Source organism: Musa acuminata, chromosome BXJ3-6 (assembly GCF_036884655.1).
Source record: "Musa acuminata AAA Group cultivar baxijiao chromosome BXJ3-6, Cavendish_Baxijiao_AAA, whole genome shotgun sequence".
NCBI classification, from domain to species: domain Eukaryota; kingdom Viridiplantae; phylum Streptophyta; class Magnoliopsida; order Zingiberales; family Musaceae; genus Musa; species Musa acuminata.
The window spans coordinates 5,214,733-5,239,679 of NC_088354.1; the positions used below are offsets into that span (position 1 = coordinate 5,214,733).

At 39.0% G+C, this 24,947-nt stretch overlaps 2 protein-coding genes across 2 annotated transcripts; both read left to right on the forward strand.

Annotated features, from left to right (window-relative positions):
• Positions 1-4,269: 4,269 nt before the first annotated feature.
• Positions 4,270-15,840, forward strand: LOC135639354 (apoptosis inhibitor 5-like protein API5). The gene is made up of 16 exons (XM_065153079.1): positions 4,270-4,586; positions 4,708-4,872; positions 8,374-8,473; positions 8,564-8,629; positions 9,624-9,706; positions 9,781-9,855; positions 9,979-10,128; positions 11,926-11,991; positions 12,078-12,143; positions 12,612-12,722; positions 13,000-13,086; positions 13,167-13,273; positions 14,921-15,035; positions 15,120-15,185; positions 15,264-15,364; positions 15,457-15,840. The coding sequence occupies exons 1-16, from the start codon at positions 4,497-4,499 to the stop codon at positions 15,653-15,655; spliced, it is 1,647 nt and encodes a 548-aa protein (XP_065009151.1). The 5' UTR covers positions 4,270-4,496; the 3' UTR covers positions 15,656-15,840.
• A 4,187-nt stretch (positions 15,841-20,027) lies between these two features.
• Positions 20,028-22,106, forward strand: LOC135640612 (WRKY transcription factor 6-like). The gene is made up of 5 exons (XM_065155244.1): positions 20,028-20,351; positions 20,447-20,578; positions 20,672-20,998; positions 21,092-21,205; positions 21,283-22,106. The coding sequence occupies exons 1-5, from the start codon at positions 20,133-20,135 to the stop codon at positions 21,985-21,987; spliced, it is 1,497 nt and encodes a 498-aa protein (XP_065011316.1). The 5' UTR covers positions 20,028-20,132; the 3' UTR covers positions 21,988-22,106.
• Positions 22,107-24,947: the final 2,841 nt, after the last annotated feature.

Sequence of the window (24,947 nt, forward strand, 5' to 3'; positions counted from 1 at the left end):
GATTAAAACGTGCCAAGGCCGATCGATGATGTACTCATGGGAAGGTGGGGTCATCGGATAAGATTGTAACGAAGTATTTATTATTAATATTAAACGAAACTATATTCAAGTTGTGTTTGGAACACATTAATATTTATAATATACATTTGAATGAATGTACCATTATGAAATATTTTAATATTTAATAAATAATAAAATAAAGACTATATTTTAAATATGAATTATCTTAAATATTTATTTGATAAAATTATATTTCAAAAGTCTATTGAATATTTTATGATAAATTTATCCTTCTAATATTTTAATATTTATTTAAAATAAATATATAGTTTTTTTTATTTTAAATGAATAAGTATAAAAATAAAATAAGTAAATGAATGCATGCATGTAATCTTATAAAAATTTCATATGACCCATATATATAATAAATAAAAATATAATCATATATATAATATTTAAAAATAAATAAAATAAATTTTACCTTCATAGAAAATAGAAATCTTTTGGTTTCTCACTAAATCATTTAATAATTTTATAATTTTAGATAAAATTATAGGATATTTTTAAAAGTTTAAAAATATATTAACATCCTACAAATATTAAAATATTAATGATAGAGTGTTTTTAATATATATACAATGAATTGGATATTAATTGACGTTGACTTTGCAATTGATGACCGAACGATGACTCCTTCGTCGGACATAAATGCTGGTCGATCGAATATACAGTGGTTTGTGACGGCAAGTTAGTCAATCGGAGTTATCGTTGACCGATCACCGATGAATCGACGATCGAATAATTATGGATTATCGAACGGCCACGAAGTCAACGGGCCAATAACCAATCAACTACATATATGACAAATCCAATTTAGATTTATGTTTTAAACATGTAATAAATATAAAAATTAAGACAAAAATCGTTCCTCGATCCTTTGCTAGTGTTGGTCTAAGGAAGACACCCCAAGTTATAATCGATCTTTTCACACATCTACGTGGAAGATATTCAAGTATCAATACAGTAAACAAATAGGAAAATGAATTATCCAAAAGATGAAGATCATAAAATAAATAAATAAAATTAGACCTATTTATCAAATATTGACGATTCAGATTCAACATATTTTGAATTGTACTAATTTAGCTAGTTTATAAAAACATCGAAATAACATCGTATTCATTACTTAAATAATAAAAAAATATTTTCAATAAATCAAAACTTTTTTACGTGACAATTTGCATGCAACCCATACGCCCTGAAAAGTTCCAACAATAGTAGCATATGTTATAGGATTTTAGCGACTAGTGATGTGCTGATCCCAACTCGTTTTCTAGAACGAGAACTCAATTACAAATAAATGTACGCGAATCCGATTTATTTAGGTGAGCCAAACTTGGAAAGAAACATATTCTACTCGGACTCATCTTTATCCCACGTTAGAAATTACAACATGTAGTGAGCCTCGATCCGATTGATGGTTTTGATATCTACGATGTTTTTTTAAATCCATAACATATGTGATTGACGGGACCGAACCTTTTTTTTTTCTTCATATAATTAAACTTTTTTTTTATGGCTTCTAATTTTGGTACTCTCAAAAACATTAAAAACACCCGGGTTCAAAATAATATACTATATCTACTCACCAACGTCGATCGGATTTGGGGTGCTCAACTTACACCTTGAATCGATGACCTCGATAACAGGTTGTTCCTCGCTAACAGGTCTTTCTTCGTAGCAAATCAATTTTTTAGGTCTTGAATTAGACCGTCATCAATTAGCACTAGCGTGACTCCATTGAGTTTTGCTTCTCAACTCTCTAATACCGATTCTCATCAAGAACTTCATCATCATGTGATATATTGACACCATCACTCTTAGTTTATTTGATGTGGGTCGGTCTATGATCGTAGTTGTTTATCGAGGGATATCCACCACCATGAACTTAGCCAGTATTATTTTGGAGCAAGCTTATCTCTGAATGTGATATACAGTTTTACGATCCCGATGTAGGTCCACCGATGAGAATACCAATCTATTTCTCCATCGACCTCTAAGGTCATGATGAGAGTTTTTGGTGCTTGTGAACAAACTACTTAAGGTGTCTTTGATATATGAGCTTCTCGATTTACTCTTTCAAGTTATGATAATTTTTCATGTTGTAATTATAATCTTGAACTAATAGTACTTTGGCCTATCTCTTTCCACCAATAAGGTCTTTATCAAGTAAGGGTCTTTTAAAAGCTCATATCTTTTATCTAAAGAAAAACTTTAGTTCTAATCCTGTCTAAAGGGGTCAGCTCGGACCTTGAACAAGGTAATTTGAGTTGTTTATTTCTCTTCCATCATGATGACTGTAGAGTTGGGGATGATTTTTTGGTCACTCCCACCTTAGCCTTTTGTGTGACTTCTCATGCTTGTCCGAGGCCATTGTTTCGATGATAATGTATTGATTGGTCATTTGAATTGTCTCAAGTATAATCAACGATGGGTTCTTTATCGATGACCAAAAAAAGCGAGAGGGCATGAGCTTTATCATAAAAGTTTATATTATGAGTGACAGATAAGTATCTACCATACCTCATATCTCATTTGTGAAGTGAATAATAAAGTTTGCAAATGAGTCTTCCTCGTTTTACTCAAGTTTATAGAGTGTTGTCATTGAAAGCCATGAGCGTATATTCCTAATTGAAATTCAAACTCTCTTGCAAGCTAGGCAAAAGAACTGATCAAAAACAACTTTAGGTAGGTGTACCATTCTTGTATTGAGCCCCTTAATATGGTCAGAAAGGTATAACATATCAGGATATCCGAAGTATACATTTGAGCATAAAAAGCTATAATGTATTCCATCAAATCGACACTATCATCGAATGCCTCTAGGGACAAGAGGTAAAAGTTTGCTATGATTGATTCCTCTTGAATTTTCTAGGTGAACAGTGATCGACCGGAGGTGAGATCGACCAACGCTTCCCCACTTTAACTGTTGGAGCTCTCGTCACATCTTCTCCAAATGTCGATCTATCTTCGAGTCAAGCAAGGCAAAGTGGTGATGTGGTCCACTAAATATTATGGTTGGAGATCAAAGTACCCTCTCGGCTTGCAGTTTAATAGGTCTCAGGTGCTCCTAGGATTTCGACACCACGTTGGGTAAGAAAACCTCGATGGGTGCCATGGCGGTTGAGTTGAGGACCACGACTAAGTTAGTGGCACCACCTGTTGGATTAATTAAGGCAAAAGTGAAGTGACGACTTGTATCATGCCTATTAGCATATGCAATTGTTGAGTGAGGTTTAAGAACATCTTGATATGGATTAGTTAGTTGCTAAGGGTCATCCCTGGGGGTGAGACATCTAGGTCGTTGACATCGTAGTTAGCTTGCCGTGGTTTGGACCAGTATGTATATGGTATGCCTAAGGTGCCTCCAAGGTAAAAACATTAAACTCTTGAGGTATCACCTGATTGAGGTCGGGAGAGATTTCCCAACTTGATCCATCCAATACCCAAATTAGTAACCTCAGATAGGAAAGTGTAAACATGAGTGGCCAAAGTGATCTCTTTCAATTGTGTTTAAGATGAGGTTTTATATTTGATCATCAAGAGTAGAATATTATATGAAATACTATGTAAATAGACAATCCTTAACCGTCTTTAACAACCTCTCCTTGGCTTTTTATTCATATGCATAATAAGACAAAGAGAGCTTATAACCCCTGCCTTGGACCTTTCTTCATGTAGGCAGAGAGATGAAAGGTGAAATTCGTTTTCCCTTTTCAGTATGGACATCTCACAAATGCCACGTAGGACGATTGATTGACAATATTCTATCATTACTCAAAGAACAAAAGTTTTAATATTATATAGTTTTTTTTCATTTTGTTTCTTTTGATTTCACATACATTGAAAAATAATATTTCTACAACTTTATATCCCCCATTTTTTATATCCCCCGATCTACCTGTCTTCTAATTGGAGGTGGACACAAGACTGCAAGCGGGACCCATCCGAGCACCCCAATCGATTATAAAGCAGGTAAGATCGATTCAGTTAAAAACTAAAGCGAATAAAATAGAAACTGATTTTAATCTATTTTCTTAATTTTTATTAGGAATATTTATATTACGTGTAATTTAATTATGACTTACTGTTGTCGTCGTTGAAAAGTATTTTTATTTTTCTAAAACATCTCCAAATCGTATGAAATACAAAAACATTTCTCGTATTTAGCCTAATCCGAACCCGCTTGCGCTCGGGTCACCTCCTTATCCGTCTCGGTTTACTCACCGCCACCCTGTCAAGCGGCTTAAAACCATCATCGCTTGCTTGGGTCGGAGCGCAAACTCCGCCGCCGCCTGTCTCTAAACCCCAGAAGAACGAGTGAACCCCTTTCTTCCGGCCACCCCCCGCAGCTCCTCATCCTCCTCCGCCTCCGAGATCCAATATTCCACCCATCCACGCCGAAGAAAGAATCGCCTCTCTCCTCTCCGGGCGCCATGGCCTCCGATTCCGCTGCCGATGCCGCCGAGGTCGAGAAGCTGTACGAGTTCGGCGAGCGGCTGAACGAGGCGAAGGACAAGTCTAAGGTGCCTGCCCTTCCTCTCCATCTTTTCCTCTGCCCTTCGATCAGGAGTCCTCTACTTTAGGGTTTGCGTGGGAGTGGCTTTGATTGTGTTATTTTCTTTCCTGCACCTTGGGTCTTTGCAGCATGTGAGTGACTACGAGGGGATCATAGCGGCGGTGAAGGGGCAGAGCGTGAAGGCGAAGCAGCTGGCGGCCCAGCTCATCCCGCGGTTCTTCAAGTCCTTCCCCACCCTCGCCAGCAAGGCCATGACGGCGCAGTTCGATTTGGTCGAGGAAGATGAGCTCGGGGTCAGTTTCCATTGTAATATTTTTCCCTTTTAATTTCGCTTCATTAGCAAAAGTAAGATTCTCTGTGAGGTTTCTCCATTTAAGCACAAAGCAAAAGTAAGCCATTGATAAAACTAGCTGGCAAACATATATCTTGGTTTTACTAGTTGCCGCGAAGAAAGTGACACATCTTTAAGGTAACAGAAACCACATTGCATGAAAGTTTTAGTTAAACCTATTGTATGCCTGCTGCATGCTATGGCAATAAAATTTTGGGACATTGGAGCAAATACTGGGTGGTTCTTGGAAGTGGCACTTTGACAAAATGATGCCCTTTTCCTGCCATTGATTTCTAGTTTGCAATATAATGTCTGGTAGTTAAGAGTTAATTTTTGTTCCAAAGAAACCAAATTTATGGAATCAGATCTTTGTGTGTCATTTATAAAGAAAACGGTACCAAGCAACAACTTATGTTAATTTGGCCATGAACTAACTACAATTCACGTGTTTCTGCCTCCAATCTTAAAGTTTGGCTTCTCTACAATCTCCAGGTATACCATGTTTTTGTAGTTGCCTTGATCTATGATCACCTTACAAGTTTTCACTTAATATGCTGTATTTTTCTTGAAGACATTGCTTGCTTTTACCTTCTAATTTCAAGTTTGAGAGTTTGGATTAATATAAAAATGTTCCTCTTCATCTTCATGGTCCTCTATTTCTATTTTATAGTGTTGTTTTTATACCGCTGTTAGCTTTAGAACTTCCTCTGTCGGCATAATATGCCTGTTGGGTCAACTCTATTCATCTATGTTCTATCTCTATCAGAGAATATTGCTTTTCTCCATCTACCAGCTTTACAATCTTTATTTATAGTTTTTATTAAAGTCCTTTTAGGAGAGATAGAGGAAGACCTAAAAAAACTTTAATAGAAACTATAAGTAAAAGTTTAAATACTCTAAACTTAATTAAATATATGATTTTTTTATATCTTAATGACAGCAAAAGATCCATGTAGCCGATCCAAAATAGTTGAGACTTATAGTCTATGACTTTGTTGTTATTATACTAGCTTTGCAACCTCCTCTATAGGCACAAGTTGCCTGTTGTGGCAATTTTGTATAATGAGTTTGACTATCAAAAAACTCCTACAATAGAAAACTTGCTTTCTCTGATTTCTTGGTTTGGAGATTCTTATTTTGCATTATCGGCAGCTTAGACGGGGGCTTTCCATGATTGTCCAATTTGTAGGTGCAGCTTGCTAGCTCTTCTGAATGATCAAATTCCCTGTTTTAGTAACTTTCCTTGAATCTCAAGCCTTATACTAGATTTATACCCGATTGTCATGATCTCTTCTGGTTATAGATGTTTACGTTAAATTTAAATTATAAACTCCCTACTAATGATAAACACTTTCTAATTTCTCTACCTCAGATTAGCTTCATACCTTGTTATCATGACCTTGTCTGATTCATAAAGTTTTGCTCTCAAAATATAGATCATTAGACTCCTTACTTGCTACCTACACTTTTTTAAATGATTGAATTTGATCAGCAGGATTGTTTATTGTCCATATGTGGGAGCAAATTCTTCAAAGGGTGTTTATTGTCCATATGTGAGGATAAATTGTCAAGGAGCTTTTTACCTTTTCCATTATGACAATCTTATCTGGGTCCCTGACCATTGCATGTGAAGCACTGATCAACCTTTTTTTGACTTATTGCCTCTTTCAACCGTCTGAGAGGTTTCTAAGGCAAGAGTGATTTTATGCATGTGAACAAGTCAATGGGAACAGATGTGTCCATCTTCCAACCGAATTTGACCACTTCTAGGTTGACATTTTTTCAGCTAGTGACAATTTTCATGAACCACCCATTTGATTTTATCATGCAGTCCATGAATTTAAAAATTGTTTCTCTACTATTACATTACTGCAAGGAGCACCAAGTCCATGAATTGGCTGCTTGCAAGTGGGATTTCAGAAAGTTAGGATTCACTAAACAGAAAACCAAGATTTTCTAATGCATTAGTTTGTGGGACAACAATTTTTTTTTTTTTGCGTGTGATTTTAACTCAGCTATATGGGTTCCAATTGTTGGAGACTAAGGAGCCCTGTCTCTTGCTTTCTTTGGCTGATTATACACATATTATTGCTTTATGGTTTGTGGGTCTATTGTTGTTGAAGGGAGATCCACAAACCTATTTTTAATATTAGTTAGAGGTTTAGTTGGTGAATTACAAATATAATACTCTCAATGCATCCAGATTCTTTTTAAAGGCTGAAACTTCACTTAAATCCATTTCTCAACAATCTTGGTTGTCCACCATCTTGGAAACAAATCCGGATCATTTAAACAGTATATATAGACCATGGATGTTGCCTAATGCTGCCCTATACTATGGTGTTAGGGATGATACAGGTGTAACTACAATGCAGGTATCTGGTTTGGCATTAAGACAGAATTCCCAGGCATGTGTTTGTTTTGTGGCTTGCCATCAAAGGTGACTCTTGATCCCAGACAACCTAGTTAGGAGAGGCATTTTTGTCCATCTCTCTGTATCTTCTGCCAGAATGGTTTTGTGAATATAAATCATATTATTCTTCAGCTTTCAAGGAACAAACATGATTTGATAAAAGCTGGTTTAGTAGGATTAATCCAACTGGATAGATCATTGAACAGGAGATTAAATAGTTTCAAACTCATAGCAAGTCATGTCATCGGGTTTGATTTCACCAATGCTTTCTTGCTGCTTCTGTCTAGTTTTTGTGGATGAAATGCAACTGTAGGTTTTTTCAAGATACATAATTTATTGATTCTATCATTGTTATAAGGAGTATAGAGGTATGGGAGATGAAATATTTTTGACCCCTGGTGCTACCAAGGACTTGCTACAAATACTAGATTTCATGTTTCTGTGCTGTTTGTTTTGGTGGTGGTATTATTGTACTTTGAGATTTCATAGATTTCATGGAGTTCTCTTTTGTTTTATCTTTATGATATTAAGAGAATCCATTTTGTACTGGGAGCTATGTGGAGGTTGTTATTAGTTGGTTTTTCTGTCTCGGCCTATCGACAAAGACTAATTTATATGTTTGTATCTCACTTTTGATAAGTGAATAAAGCTTCTCACCCTTAGACCCCCTATTGCACAAAAGAGGAACTTATATTCGGAAAATAAAAGGAGATTTGATGACTTAGATCAACTAGTGATGTTTCCCTTGATAGAACTCAATGGCAGAGGAAGTGCCAATCCATGTAGCTGACTCCAAAATAGATGGGACCCTAAAGCTTGTTGTAGTAGCATCCTCATTTTTTGACATAGAGAGAAACCCTTTCCTTCGATTATATTTTGCGATGATCGATCATGATGAAACTTACACTTGTTCATATCTTGCTACTAGTTGTTGGCTGTAACATTTACATTTCCGTATTCCTGTTGTTTCTCATTCAATTTCATGGTGAAGATGATTTTTTCCTGCGTTTTCTACAGTAAATGCTTACTTTTGTCTTTATATGCCAACAGATCAGAGTACAAGCTATTCGTGGCCTTCCTCTTCTCTGCAAAGATACACCAGAATATGTATCTAAAATTGTTGATGTTCTTGGACAACTCTTAACATATGGTACATATTAATATTTGAAAACCGGAGTATGGTTTTAAATGTTTAAGCATTATTCTTCTCTTCATTCTAATCGCTCACTATATTTCTTAGAGGAAAATGTGGAGCGTGATGCGGTGCATAAAGCCCTAATGTCTCTTCTAAGACAGGATATAAAAGGTAATCTAAAATGATCAATATTAGTGGCAATCCCCCTACGAAGCTGATCTCTTCTTTCTATGTGTGTTTAACAGCTTTGTGGTAACATGTAGTTCAGTAGCACATAACTCAATGCTACTCTTTTTGTTAATGCTTGTTTAATTTTTTTTGGTAATGGTGGTTATCTTTGCAATACCCTAGATGGATTCATTCGTCTTCAGATGTTTAACATACTATGCATTTGACATCTTCTTATATAGTTAGCTTTTTCCTCTCTTTTTTATCGGAATTTAACTCAAAATTGTTTCGGCATGCAGATTTATGCTCTGCAAGTCGGTGCAGATTGGTAGATGGTTGGAAAAATGTTCACTTAGGTCTCTTGAACTTACTGATAAACCAAGCAACACGAAACTTGACATTTAAAAAGAAAAAGAACAATGAATTTTGGTATTAAGAAACTTGAAAAAAAACTTTTTAAGTTTTCAAAATAAGAACTGGAAATTAATAATTGTTGTTTGGAATCTTTTCCGAACCTAGATGGTTTTTGTAACTCATAATCGCAAAGTGTTTGGTCTCCTCTCTTGAATTGCACTTATAGACACCTGTAGGCTGTGTTTGACCCGAGGCTTAAGTACTAGTACGATACCAGTTTCGATGATTGGTAAGACCAGCATGGTAATAGTATACCTGGTGGTATATTTATCTTTATCATTTGATATTTCTACAAGTAAACTGCTTTTGTTAAATAGACCTGGTGGTATATTTATCTTTGTCATTTAATATATCTATGAGTAAACCGCTTTTGTCCGATTTTGCACAAGCATCTTGCAGCACTGATTTAGTTAGAGGAAATGCATTTTACTTTACTAGTTATTTATTTATTTATTTCCTGAAAGTAATGAACTTGTCATCTATGTACTTTAACAAAAATAGGGCTTCTTGAGAAGGAATTTTTGTGTGGTTGGTCCTTTAATGTTATGCTTCATGTGCCTGATTGATGGTTCTGGTTTTTCAGCTTCTTTGACAGCTTTGTTTAAGCATGTTGAGATAGGAATGGAGAATGTTCGTGAAAAGGTCATTTGTTTTCTTAAGGATAAGGTAATCTTGCATTAATCTTCTTATTTTTCTATTGAAGATTTTTTTTACTCTGAATCTAAAAGGTGCCTTATCAGGTGTTTCCTCTCAAAGCTGAACTATTAAAGCCTCAAGAGGAAATGGAAAGACATGTAACCGACTTGGTGAAAAAGGTAGGTATTTTATCTTATTTTGTTGGATAGTATTTGATTTTTCTTTGGCCTAGAAGTTATGGTATATTTTGGATGTTCGGTCGGCAATTTGTCATTTCATGATTTTTTGTATTTGGTATCCAGAGTTTACAAGATGTGACTGGGGCTGAATTCAAGTTATTCATGGACTTCCTAAGGAGTTTTAGCATATTTGGTGATGGTGTACCTCCAGAACGTATTCAGGAACTAATTGAAATTGTAGAAGGACAGGCTGACCTGGATGCACAATTTAATGTGAGTAAAACTATAGGCATCAAGGGTGTGCATGTGATGTAACTCAAATATTTTCCTTCTTGATGCACAGTAGAACAAGTTCTACAATTTTTCCCTTCTGAAATAGTAGGATACGTGTCCCTCCATTTCAGTGGAGGCTTATGAAGACAAATTCTTGCTGTAATGCATTTCATATCTTTTTGTTGTAGTAACATCTTGTCAGGTTGCCTATCATGTATTGTAGTTCACCAAACTCCTTATTCCTTTTATGATTTTGCATATGAAGTAGCACTTAAATACTTGGTATGTGTTCGTAACTTAAAATTTCAATAGTTCCATGCCTTCAGCTATATAAATATCTCGTCACTCCTTATTCTTTATGCATTCTTAATTTAAAACTTTATTATCTACTTTTGCTCCATGTCATGTGCTGCCCTGTGATGCATATGACTACATGCCTTGCCTGAATGAAAAATATATTATTAATAAAAAAGGTAGATTAATGACCATGGCACTTTACTCCATTTCACCTTTAAGTTCATCGCATATTTACCTCAGAAATTTATTTGGAAAATATTCAAATTTACATTTTTCTTTGTTGTGCATATGGCACAAACAAGCCCCATACAGGCTAGTCATTCATCACCTAGGAGAGGAGGGAACAGGCTCAATGCGCCACAATTGGATTTGAATCACAACCCCTTGAAAGAGACCCAAATGTATCAACCGTCCAAGCTTGTGAACATTGGCTAATGTTTGATTCTTCTACTGTATTACATATGTCCTTATAAAACATTTTACGCAGAAATGTTACCAAAGAAGATATGAGATTTCAACAGGTCAACTTATTAAACCACTATGTTCTTCATGTCCAAATATGTAGATGAAAAACTCAGTTGTCAATCCTCTCAAAAGCATAGTTTAAAATTTCACACTATATAGACAGTACAATACTAGTCCAATAATATACTGGTAGCCTGTGAACCAGCCATACTCAACATATCATTTATCAGGCATTTTCTTATCAAAGTACCATGAACTACTGCATTGTGTTTTTTAAATGGTCCACATGCATTAATTCTGGTATGGGGATAAATGCTGGCATTTAAGGTGTTATTCACAAACAGCCTAATTCTGCACAGTTGGAGCCACTAGGATCAATTTGCATATAGGTGCTTTGTCCTATCATTATATGTTTGGCTCCAAGAGTTGTGCAAAAAGTGTTTTTGTCTTCTGCATATTAGGCTGATGTTTTTAAGTGATAAATTATCTGTGAAGCATTACCATAATCCAAAGCCAGATTCGAGGACCATTGCCATTTCATCATTTATGGCAATCTTTAGCTTCATGTGCCTGATTTTGTTGACATATCTATTGACTCAAAAGGAAACTAGATTATCAAACTGTTTAAAGTTTGTCTCCTTTGAGGTGTTGAAACATTAAGTGGCAAAAAATAAAAAAATTCCCTTTGTTTCTTGAGTCTGAGTCTTTTTGGTTCAGGGTTTTTCATCTTTGGTTATCATGCACAATAAACTCTGGATTCATATTTTATTTTTACTGAACATTTAGAAATTATTTAGTATCGCTTATGTGAAAAGTTACAGTGATATTACTAGTCTGAGAATTTTTCCATTTGATTTAATTTGAGTTTTTTTTCTTGGAAGAAAAAAAAGCATCTGACATTTTCTTGTGTTTCAGATTTATTGGCTAGTCTTTCAAGCATTGTTGTTTAATTTTCCTTTAGAAATCCATAATTTTGCTAAATCCAGCATTGAATTTTCAGACTTCACTGGCCAATGTTTTTTTCTACTGCTTCAGGTTGAAGACATTGATCATATAGATAGGTTGATTTCATGCATGTGCATGGCTCTTCCATTTTTTGCTGTAAGTGACAGGGTTATGCTTAAGTTTTTGTCATTTTATGGCAACTAAAAGATTTCACCAGATATGAAGATATTTTATTGTATCAGAGAGGTGCTTCAAGCAGCAAGTTTCTCAACTACATCAACAAACACATATTGCCTGTATTTGATAAGGTACCTTTTTTATTTTGCTGACTGTGATGATTCCTTTGTGGTTATCTTTTAGATCATGGTAGCTGGATATTCTCCCTATTTTTTTAACCTTAATGGATGTTGTTGAGTAAAGAATATTACAATTTTCTCCTTTAAAATGTTTTATAACTTACATCTGTGTAGGTAGTTTCATGCTGGAGCTCTTGGACACTAAAACAAAATATTTAATTGCTTTCTTACGTGCTTAGTTTATTAGAGTTAATTGTTCAGCATACTCTGCATGGATGTGTTGTATGATTGCATATGCATGTGATTTTATCTTGAGTTAAGCACATCATTTTGCGTGTATCATATGGCTGTTGATATTTGTTTATAGTTTTTAGGGTTACTTTTACCTACGTGGTGTGTTTTGGAGTTGACCATCCATACCTATGCTGTATAATGTTACATTGCCCTTCTGATGGTGCATTGATCCTCCGGTCTTCTCAGCTACCTGAAGAGAGGAAGTTAGATTTGCTCAAGAATCTTGCTGGAAGTTCACCTTATGCAGCTGCCCAGGAATCACGTCAGCTTCTTCCATCTATTGTTACACTTTTAAAGGTACAAAATTTTGCACCAGTAGTTCCAAGAAAGCACATAGGACTAGTTTTATTTCTCTTTTAAAGGAATAATAGTTCCTACACTGCTTTGCAAATATTTTGTTATACTTGCATCGCTACCCCCTGCATGCTATTTTCTTTCTAAACATTGGATCTTGTTTCTATATGGATGACTGTTATGTTGTCATTCATCTGTTATTAGCTTGTTTTTTCACATCTGCAGCGACTACCTTCTCATGAATTTTTGGTCTTTGATCTTTTGTTTTTGTTGTTTGCAGAAGTACATGTCACGGAGAAGGACAGAGGAGCCTAAATATAATTATCTTGAATGCTCACTGTACTCATTTCACCATTTAGCACATAAGGTTATTAGACAGGCTTCTGCTGTTACCGTTTTTGACTTGGCTTGCAGATTCTTGCGTTTTCTGATATCTGTGTTATGCAGACTCCAAATTCTACAAATAGCCTTTGTGGGTACAAGATTGTGACTGGCCAACCATCAGACAGGCTTGGAGAGGATTTTTCGGAGAATTATAAAGATTTCACTGAGAGGTGAGTTATACCATTAGGTACCTTCTTTTTGAAAAAGGGAAATCATTTCATTAAGTTGGATAATTAGGTAGATAAGTTCTAATAGCCTGAGTCCATAATGTTTGCTGGTTCTGCGGTATGATCATGGCCACAAAATGTCATCTGTATGATTTATGCCCTAGTCGGCCAACCAGTCGGTACCATGTTTGATTCCTTGCAGTCGTATGTATCCTATGCATTTCAAAAGCTTCCAAATTACAAAAGGTGATGTCAAAAATATTTCTAAGCCTCAATTGAACTTTATGGTTGTTAATGAGAGTCAGACTTGAACTGAGTCTGCCTCTCTACCTGGATATCTGATTTCCTCTTATCTTGCCCTGATTTAGCTTTCCTCTGAAGTCCATGCCTCTGCTTACAGAACAGAAATGAATCTCCTATTTACCATCCCTGCAAAACAAGGCTTTTTGTTAGTTTATCTGATTAGGCCCTCCCCTCCAATTTCATCCTGGTTGGTAATGATCCATTGGAGTTTCAGGTCAAACGAGCACGGGTCACAAGGGAACTACTTGAAAGCCTCACTATGGACTTTTTCTCTCCCTTCGGTAAGTGGCTTACTGTCAGTAGTCAGTTAGCATGGAAAGACATACCTCATTGAACCAGATTCAGGAGAATTGGGCCTGATTTATAGATTTCCATATAGTCCATATAATGACAGCTATAAGGGTGACTGCACATTGTTTCTGTCCATGACTAGATTATCTCCTTTAAGAATCCAGCCATTGTATTTAGACATCAGATAGATCAAGAGAGATTTGAAGATAATTGTGTAAATGATCCCAGATCCTTTGAATTAGGCATCTCAAGAAGATATTATCACAAGCTTTGAGTGTCATTCTGTACCTGGCACAACGGTTATCACGAGGGATTTGGTGTTTGTCCCTTAAAATTCATAAGTGGAGAATTTACCTTAGGCAGGCTTCCAAATAAGAGTCTAATTTATAGAGAGAAATTATAGTGTCCCTCAAGAAACAGTAGGTGTTGTGAGATGAGGGAATCCCATGAACATCAGGCATCCAGGTCCAAACATCATCATAAGGGGGGCTTTGATTATGTTGGTTACGGTCATACAACTTCACATATAATATTGCTTAAAGACTGCAGTATTAAAGTTTTTTTAATAAATAAATTGCTGATTGTTGCTTCTTCCCTTCCTAGTTCCTGAATATCAGATACGAGATATATGTTTTTCTCCATAGATTCTCTCATGGGTAATTATCTGAAGATGATTGACCTTTATCGCCTTTCTCTCTGCTTCTTCCAAAAGTTTGAACTCTCCATTGACAGTAAGAGTTGAGATGTCATTAATCTTAATTGTTCTCGCAGATCCTGACTGGAAGGAAATTGTTCCTGTTGGTGGCAAGAAATGTTTGGTTTATTATGCATTTCCAAAAGAACTCATATCCCTAATACTAGAGCAGCAGTGTGGTTTATGCATTGTTAAGAGACTGCAAGTAGCATGATTTTAAGTCCTAAATTACTAAACTTTCAGCTTATACTTATTGGAAGGCTATGTATTTTGATATTGTCATGCAGAATAGGATCTCTATTTCTTCTGTTGTTTATGGTAAAGTTATACATGCTAATGACAACATTGGTTTGGTGGGGCAGACTGAGCTCTACAGAGGAAGTTGTGAGGAATGCCATGAAGAAATTAACCCAAGGGATGGCTGATCACAACAAAGCAATGGCTGCTGCAAAGACTGAAGAGGCTAAGTCTAAGATTGTGAGTTCCCCCCTTGCTGCTGACTTTGATCGATTTTAACGGAGTATTTGGTTTGACCTTGGGGCGACAATTCATACTATGCAGAAAGCAGAGCAGCAGAAAACTACAACAGCATTGCGCATCTGCAACAATATACTGGCAATGACTCAGGTTAGTCTATGGTTCTTCCTTGTGAGAGGGACATTATTTGACTTAAACATAACTTGATGCTCCCGTACTCTTTATCAGCCATTACATGCGAAAGCACCTTCATTTATCGGAGATGGCAAAATCAACCTATCCTGGAAGGAACCAGTGAAACAATCACTAGCTTCAACAGCTGCTGCAGGGTGTGTCAAAGGCATCCCTTCGTTGTACTGCTGTTCTTGTTTTTCCTGCCCCCTTTTCTTCCTAAAGACTGTCTTGGGCACTTGACATACAGGGGTAAGAGAAACACAGCTTCTCTCAACGGGTCGAGCGCAAGCACTGCAGTCAACAAGAAGGCTCGAGGCGAGGGAATCATGCAAAACCAGCTTGTTAACAGAGCATTAGATGGTTTATCTCAGGGTGGTAGGAGAAGCGGAAGGGCCGGAAGGGGTTGGGGAGGACGAGGACGAGGAAGAGGAAGGGGTTTCCGTTAAGTTCAAATGGATCACCCACTAGTGACAGTACTTGACACAACCATGGCTTTTCTCGAGATCAGGCACTTGCATGGCTGTAGCAGAATGTTTAATGTGGCACGGAAGGCACTTCTCTGTAACAACAGTTAGCATATTCCACTGTGTAACCTAACATTTGTTTATTTATTGGCAGCTATAATTATTAACGCCGGTGCGAGTGGGATTTTGTTTATCGATTCATGCGAGTGTTGTAACCTACGAGAAACCCCAGTTTTTGGCTGTTTGCTTCGAGTTGTATTCTCGTAGCTTTTCATCAACAACTACCCCTTCTTCTACTGGTTTCAAGTAATGTAGCTTTTGAATGATTTGTTTCTGTTTCTGTTTCTGTTTCTGTTTCTGTTTCTGCCATGTTATGTCATTATCCTTGTATATGAATTCAGTGTCATATCACAAACCTTAACTTCCAACTGTATTAGTTAATCAGACTAAAATGTTGCATCACCATCGTCTAAGATTCCGTATCTGGTCATTGTGCGTTCATTTCCCAAGGCTCATAGCTGCAACAGGTAGAGAGATTTGACTATGCTATTTGAGGGCTAATTATTGATTATTTGTTCTAGGTAATTAATTTTAGCATTTTGATTGTTATATTTTAAGAAGTTATACCGATATCTTACGAAAATAAAATATTTAAGTTCATTTATCATAATATTATCGGATTTATCAATGGAAACACGAAAACAAAAGGATAAAAAGATCATTTTAATATTTTGATTGGTGGTGACAGATGGTGGCATCGTTGGGGTTGCGAGTGATTGTTGTAGATGAAGAGAGCGGTGGTGAGAGATGAGGGCTGCTCGATAAGTTCATTGGCGACGCATACAACAATGTACTCAATGTTGAATTCCAAGACTGATACGTTTCTACTGTCATCAGATATGTCCTTCGGGAGCTTGATAACCACTCACCTTCTAGAGCTTCTTTTCCTTGTCAACGATAATCGCAACGAATATAACTCCAACGACGAGCCCCTCATCTCTCCTTTTTTATGCCCATGTCGAAATTGATGCAAGAGTGACAAGAGCTTTGACGATCCTAACTTCGTGCCGAGCAATCTGCCCAACGAGTTATTGGTGAGATAGTCACCATCTTTGCTATAGACACATCGACGACCACCACCATTTGTGTCAATGTCAATGCAGTTATCGAGCGACGAAAAAACCGCTCAATATCTACATTAATACTGATGTAGATAAAGAGCAATGAAAGAATCGTTGCATCAGTTCCGAAGGTGTTAGGATAAATGGACCTATATATTTTACTTTTATAATTATAAAAATATTAATATAATTTTTTAAAATATAATGATCTATATATTAAAAATAACTAACTATAAAGTTAATATATAATTAACCCGCTTTTTCGACATAGGTACTCCAACTAGTTTATCGTTCTTTTGGCACACGATAGGCTGTAACATAAGGCCTCGATTGACGGCAAAAACGATGTGGATTACTAACATGATAAAGACCGGAGGATGGCCATAAAAAGATGGGGGAGGTGCCAACCTCAGCTCGGCGCCTCTTACAACAACAAGGAAAGAGGAATTAGTATATCAGCATGCTTTTCGTTCTTGATGGTACTAATTCACGGACGATCGAGTGAATAGATCGATGAGGAACAAAAGAAACCCAGGTCTGAACGTTGGTCGTGGTAAAAAAATCATATTCGATAGATTTTACCTCAATTTTAAAATCGATGATTTTGATTTTTTTAAATTTTAAAATTAGATCATAGAGATAGATCGTAGCTCTTGCTCAAAAAGAACTAATAAAAAGAGGTGTAATAGTAACGAAGACAATCGATCAATGATAATTATAAAGGCAGTAGACCAAAAATAATAGATTAAAAATGAGGGGATTATGAGTAAAGACGACGAGGGTGAAGATGCGTGGGTCACCGTCATCAATGGTAGAAGAGAGTAGAGGGCCCTATGCGTAAAGGTTTCCATCGATGCGATGTAGAGAGAGAAAAATTTTTATTATAATTTTTTTTTACAATATAGATGTTTTGCAAGAATTTTTAAAATTTTATATATATATATATATATATATATATATATATATATATATATATATATATATATATATATATATATATATATATATATATATATATATATATATATATATATATATAGAGAGAGAGAGAGAGAGAGAGAGAGAGAGAGAGAGAGAGGAGGGTGGGGAGGTTTTGCGACAGAACGGGGAGAGAGCGATATGAATGGGGAAGATAGGCGCGTGGGAATTGCGGCATGCTGACCTCCCTTCTGATGGGACCAGACGCCACTATTTCTCCTTAGCTGCGTGACTTTGACGGGGCGAAGAGGGTGTTAAACAGGAAGGATGCGATGGCCAAAAACGACGTCGCATTGCGTTTCGAGCATCGGACAATCGTCGAGGATGGTGCACGGGAAAGCACGTCGCCTTCCTTTTCCTCCTCCCTTCGAGAAGAGCTTTGATCCAAAGAACTCCATTAGCCCATACTAACACTGATTTAGGACTTTCGACCTCTCGATGTTGATTCGATTCGATTTCAATTTTCTGGAATTTAATGAGTTTCGAATCACATCAAAGAAATTGAGATTTGGGTCTCGCTCACTAATTTAAGACCGTTTGAGCCTCGAAAGAAAATTGATATCGATCCTTTATTTCAAAAGGTATTTAAATATTTTAAGTACAATTGTGAAAGAGAAATATATATATTATTATTTTCATCTTTCTCTCATTCCTTTAATCAATCGTTCTATAATCATTTTCGCTATCCTCTCTCTCTCTCTTCTATTATCATCTTATTATTTTTTACTAATATTTTTATTTTTATCATTTCTTTTTTATCTCTTGTATTTATTTTATAAATAATATTATTATATATATACATATATATATATCGACTTGAATGAATCAGGACGATATGTCGGATTTGATACACGATCATGATGAAGATGTGGCAGTGTGCGTAGCCACGTACGTTCGACGGACCGAGTTGAGCTCAGTCTAAGATCGGCGGTGTGCGTAGCCACTCAGCGTCGGGGGCGGCATCACCTGCACGTAATCGACAACCCAGTCAACGCCTTGGGTCTCTCTTCTCTCTTCTCTGTCTCCTTCCACCTCTTCTCCATGAGCTGTATGACCTAAAATCTGCACCATTAATTGTTCTTGTGCCATGAAAACAACTCGAGTGTATATTTATTATTCTGCAGTCAGACTTTTCTTCCGAGGTCTTTGAACGTCGACCCAACTGCAGTCCGCAAGAACACACCCAGTTCACATTCCAACTGGGTCTCTATCTCTTCTTCTTCTTCTTCTGCTCCGTGTGTTGTCCGCAGACTTTATTTACTTGGAATCTTCGTGGATGAAATCAAGTTTCATTTTACTTTTTATTTTTTTCTTCTTCTACAGATCAAAAAATGGCTAAATTGCAAACATCTGTTGGTTCTTCCACGGAGGGAGAATCAACTTAACCAAGCTAAATGCTTTCTCAGGAGCATCATTGTTCTTGATGTCCATCGAACATGCAATTCAGACTGTAACCTAAATAAAATCAGTGTGGAGTATGTTGATGGCTCTTGTGCAATTCATTTTCTGCCTTAAAACCCTAATGTGGCATGATCACATCCTCCAACGGAGGGTGCACTATTCTAGGGTTTGTTCTTGGTCTCCTCTTCTCACAGGATAGGACATCAGAGATGTGTGTTGCAAGAGCTTGAATGATTCATCGTCTCGGAGTAAACTACTGAATCCGTGATGCCATCGGAGGACTGCTATCACAACATAAACAATTAGTCAACCAAATAGGGTTGACCGGTGGATGGCTAGTTTTAGTGTGTCGTTGTGTCATGCATGCATTCGCAAGGGAGGAGGGTATTATATTCTAATATTTCTATCTTGTCAGATATTCTGTAATATTATTTATTTTTCTTCATTGTTTTCACATTGATCGAAACATATAAACGCAGTTGTCTTCTTTCTCAATAATATATGTCGTCTTGGATGATTTGAATATGATCACAAGCATCAAAATCTCTCGATATTTATAGAATTACTTGTATTAACAGCTGACACGATGTATTGCTGGACTTAATAGTCAAGGAAATGATCCCCAAAAAAATCGTCCTTCTTTTATTGGTCAACGCTGTTGACCAGTTCTGCCGCATCGAATCGACCGGCCCAATTGGAAGGCGGTAGTTCTACCCGTCTCTGTCTCTCTCTTTCATGAGCCCGTGTGAGCGGAGCCTCGCTCCTCTCCACCTGCCCCTTCCTGACGCATCATCTTATGTCACTCTGATGCCCACGGCCGTGTCGTCTCCCTTCTCTCTCCCTCTTTATTCGTCCACCCCATCCCACCTGTTGTAAGACTTCCGCCTTTCTCTTTCTTCTGCTTCGACTTCAGTTACTTAGGCAAAGGCGGTCGTACCCTGAGCGGCGGCGACGGTCGCATGGAAGTGAACGAGGTGGATTTCTTCTCGGCTGAGAGGAGGAAGGCCGTCGGCAGGGTGGAGGCCGATCTCGGCCCAAAGGTGCCGAGTTCTTGCATCAAGAAGGAGGATCTCACCATCGCCGGGTTGAACCTTCTGATCGGTAACGCCCGCAGCGACCTGTCCACGGTGGACGACGCGGTGTTGCCGGCCGACGACCGCAAAGAGAGCAAGAGCGAGGTGATCGGAAGAAGGAGATCTTTGCCGACATGAATTCGTTTGATTGTCGATTAATTGGTCTGATACCGGTTGCACTCTGCACCTGCTTGATTCAGCTGGCGGCCATGCGAGACGAGCTGGCGCGCGTGAAAGAGGAGAACCAGAAGCTGAGGGAGATGCTGAACCAAGCGATCAGCAACTACAACGCCCTCCAGATGCATCTCACCGCGCTGAGGCAGCAACACGATGTAAGATGCAATAGATAGATCATACACTAACAACTGAATAAATCGAAGGAATTGATTGATCCATGGATGACGGATGATCGATCGATCCTCCAGGTTGTTGATGGAAGAGTCGGGGCCAAGAACGATGAACATGGAGAGGTCCTCGTGCCAAGACAGTTCATGGATCTCGGCCCAGCTGGGGATGCCGATGAACCATCCCACTCGTCGACGGCTACCCGCGACCGCCCTTCTCCCCCGCCGGACAATGGCGGGGTCAGATCGATGGACTCCGAGCGACGCAAGAGGAGCACCGACAAGGAGATTGTCCCACCGCCTGATCACCCAAACTCTAACAGGGAAGAGAGTAGCACCGAGCAAGCTCATGAAGCCATCATGAGGAAAGCCCGTGTGTCCGTTCGAGCTCGTTCTGATGCACCCATGGTAATTAAGATCTCAGTACAAACGCAGAGCTTGCTGTATGTATCGATCAATTTACGTGAACGGATTCGATTGCTTGTGTTGATGTCTTCTTAGATCGCTGATGGATGTCAATGGAGGAAGTACGGGCAGAAGATGGCCAAAGGGAACCCCTGCCCCCGGGCTTACTACAGATGCACCATGGCCGCCGGCTGCCCCGTTCGCAAACAGGTAATGAGCAGGAAGCGCAGATCACGTGTTCGTAGGTCAACCTTCGGCTGATCATCCATTGTTTTGCCCTCCGATAGGTGCAGAGGTGCGCTGACGACCGCTCCATCTTGACGACGACGTACGAGGGCACGCACAACCACCCGCTCCCCCCGGCCGCCATGGCGATGGCGTCGACGACTTCGGCCGCTGTGTCGATGTTGCTCTCGGGGTCGATGTCCAGCCCGGAAGGGCTGATGAATCCCAGCTTCATGGCGAGGACCGTCCTGCCTTTCTCGTCGAGCATGGCGACCATATCGGCGTCGGCTCCGTTCCCGACCGTGATGTTGGACCTCACTCACCGCCCGGACGCCACGCAGCTGCAGAGACCGGCACCGGCCCAGTTCCAGTTCCCGTTTCCCGCCGCCGCCGCTGCCGGCTACTTTCCGGTGCCGAATGCCTCTGGCCAGACTCATATCAACCAGTCAAGGTTCTCAGGGTTGCAGTTGTCTGCGGCGATGGAGGCTTCGGAGTTCCCTCATCCGAAGGAGCACGCGGCGCTTCCGCCCTCCCTGGCCGACACCGTGACCGCTGCTACGGCGGCCATAACAGCAGACCCCAACTTCACCGCCGCGCTCGCGGCGGCCATATCGTCGATCATCAACGGGAATCATCCGGCGACCGCAAGCGACAACCATGACAACAGGAGCACTGCCAGTAGAACCATTAACGAGGACGATAACAACGCCACCACCAGCAGCAAAGACATCAACCCGTCCGATACCAATTTTACGGCGACCAAATAGTAATACTCGATCATAATCATTCCAAGCTTTCACCGATTCTTTTCTCCTCATGCATGTAAATTATTTCTTGTATTTTACTATGTAATTGGACAAAGTAAACTCGCTTGTGCTTCTTCCCACGGCGATCTCAAATATCTGCATCTGCCCATCCCTTAGGAACGACGACGGATCGAACTTTTAGATCGAATACCTGATGATTCGGCTCAAACTTTTGAGAGTTAGTTGGACTTAGAAAGGATGCGTTAGACCATATCCATCGTGATGGCTCGTACGACCAATCAAAGTCGACAGCCATCTCATCCGGTTGGAAACCCTTGGGAGCGTTGCAGTCGGTGGAAGGTGGAGGATCTCGACCATGCACGTGACCCATGATGGGCGTCCCCTCGAGAGAGGACTGCAGATGGTCAACGGTCTGGGCACGGATATTAAAGTGGACTGTGGGTGAGACACGACATGTTGGATTCCTTTTGCCAACATAATTTATTGCCAAGGTTTGGTCCCAACCATTCACATGCATCTGCTGGCGTCGTGTCATCCTACTTTGTGGAATGCCATTTTTGGATCTTCGTACCACAACTCGGTGCTCATATCTATCCAAACTTGGATCAAATTTCATATGGAGCTCACATCATTGCTTTAGGAGGCGTGCGAGAATCTGATCGGTGGTTGGAACTTCACCTCGGACGTCCGGTACACGTAGTGGACATTATCTTACGCGTACGGGGGGACCCGTTATGTGTACTACAGGTGAATGCATTGGGTCCCACATCGTGTTTGATTTGAGAGCCACTGAAATTTAAATACGCGAATAATGAGCAATGAAACGAGGCGGTGTAAAATAAGCGACGGCGCTTACGCCTCCGAGGCGTCCACAGGAGGAGTCGCGGCGATGACGAGAGCACGCGTTCCAGGTGAGGACAAAAAGCCATGGGAATTGGAGACGACGACGACTTCGTCGTTCCTGCGTGATTTTTGTCTTGCCTGAGACGCAGCAGTAAACTGGAAGATATGATAAAAGATTGGAAGAGATGGTAAAAGACTCTGATGATGAGGAGTAGAAAAGAGAGGAGGAAGAAGACGACTCCAACACATGATGATGAATACGAGCAAAAGAAAGCTGTTGAGAGTTCTCTTTTTGCGGATAGTGCAAATTTTGTGATCTCTTCAGACTAGATGTTGGTCAGGTGATGTGGGCGGCCCTCTCAACATGATCACCGGTTTGGTGATGGATCACTGTCAACTTTTCAAGGGTTTCTTCCATCTGTAGACCATCTTACCCATGCACATCAGCTTCTTGACCACGATCACACTGTGGATGTTGAAAACTGCATGCACCATCACAGTCTCTCGAATAGGCAGATCCTTTTACAATTCAATCTTTTCCCAGTTGATTTCACAGTTGATCCAATATGTTATCGAGATTGAACTAAGAGTGATTAAGAATCACACACCTGGTTACCTAAATCATCGATGGAATCATAGAGAATCGTCAAAATCGCTCGTGCTGACCTGAACTTAGCTTTGCAACTTGTGAAAGCTTCGATCAGTCCACGGCAGTCCCATGCACCGTGAAGCTCGACTCTTGTACGAATCCATCTAGTAATTCCCGGAAGTCGATTACCTTATCTGTTAAACAGCATCACCATGAAGCACATGGTAAGCTGCAGGCCGAAGCAGAGTCACCTCAGCGATCTCGGCATCATGGCAGAGCTCCCCAACTGGAGCCTTTTCTGGAACAGGCGCTGGTGCCACTTCAGACTTACCAGACGAAGTAACAATCTTAGGCGAACTCGCCGAAGCTGCGTCACCAGCTTGGACGACTTCCGCCTGAACATGGACGAACCCTACGCCTACAGCCACAGACTCTGCCGACAGAAGGGCCGCCACTTCTTTCCGTCCCCCCACCACCGCTCCTTATCTTGCAGTTCCGTCTTGCTGGTGACGGGGTGCAATGCCCGAAGGCTGGGTTGGTACAACGTCATAATCTTATTATAAGAATATAATATTAAAATATAGACAGATAATTCACTTCCACATGATATTTATTATTTTAAAATTCATAAATAATTCAATCACAGAAATCGTATGATCAAAACCTGAATAAACGACATAATCCTTACAAAGTCTAACAAATTGTTTGCAATCATATAACCACTGTATAATCATCAAATATTCTGTATCATATTACAGTTAACACCATTATATTTACATAATTAAAATATCACTATAACGGATCCAAAATAATATTTCACACTAATATCATATAAGTCCAAAATAAATAGAGTTCTAAATAATAATAATATATTTTTTTTACAAATATATAAAAATAAATATTATAAATATTTTTCACAATCAATTTAGCGAAACATATCAAATGTCAAATCAATCATTCTTATTATATTCATTTTAGAGTAATCAAAGCCACAATTATAGCTAAATGATATATCAAGATAAATATCATATTCATGAAAATGATCATGATTAGTTATTCATAATCTAAATAAATATAGCTAAAGATGCATTGCCTAAATTTATGATAAATACAATTATAGCTAGGAGTATATGTCAAAAAAATACTCATAGTAATACTAACAGCTACGATTACATTGTATCCCCATGATAAGACTTAGAACTATATTTAACCCTCATGGTGTATGTTGCAGAGACGATGCAGAGGGTGGATTGGGGATGAGAACCCCCGTTTCACGGCCGGTGGTGAGAGATGGGCGTACATGACGACAAGATTCGTGTTGCAGCTGATGTAGATCTCATCTTTGTCTTTGATCAAGTGGGAAAAGACTTTCAGAATTCATGTTGACTCGAAGGAGTCGTGCGCCCGATGAAACCACGTGTCGCGTCGTCCCCGCTCGCATCGATCGGCCTGTTGGCCCCGGAACGTGTCGCTCAACGCGCATTCGTCGCTTACCCGTTGTAACGCCCGCGTGGTCTCACGTGGGGTC

Bases quoted from the DNA above. Each gene is read 5' to 3' on its own strand.
- LOC135639354 (XM_065153079.1), top strand. From the start codon at position 4,497: ATGGCCTCCGATTCCGCTGCCGATGCCGCCGAGGTCGAGAAGCTGTAC. The intron at 9,856-9,978 runs GTAGGTATTTTA...TTTGGTATCCAG, and splicing joins TAACCGACTTGGTGAAAAAG to AGTTTACAAGATGTGACTGG. The intron at 13,087-13,166 runs GTTATTAGACAG...TGTGTTATGCAG, and splicing joins TTCACCATTTAGCACATAAG to ACTCCAAATTCTACAAATAG.
- LOC135640612 (XM_065155244.1), top strand. From the start codon at position 20,133: ATGGAAGTGAACGAGGTGGATTTCTTCTCGGCTGAGAGGAGGAAGGCC. The intron at 20,352-20,446 runs GTGATCGGAAGA...TGCTTGATTCAG, and splicing joins GCAAAGAGAGCAAGAGCGAG to CTGGCGGCCATGCGAGACGA. The intron at 20,999-21,091 runs GTAATTAAGATC...ATGTCTTCTTAG, and splicing joins CTCGTTCTGATGCACCCATG to ATCGCTGATGGATGTCAATG.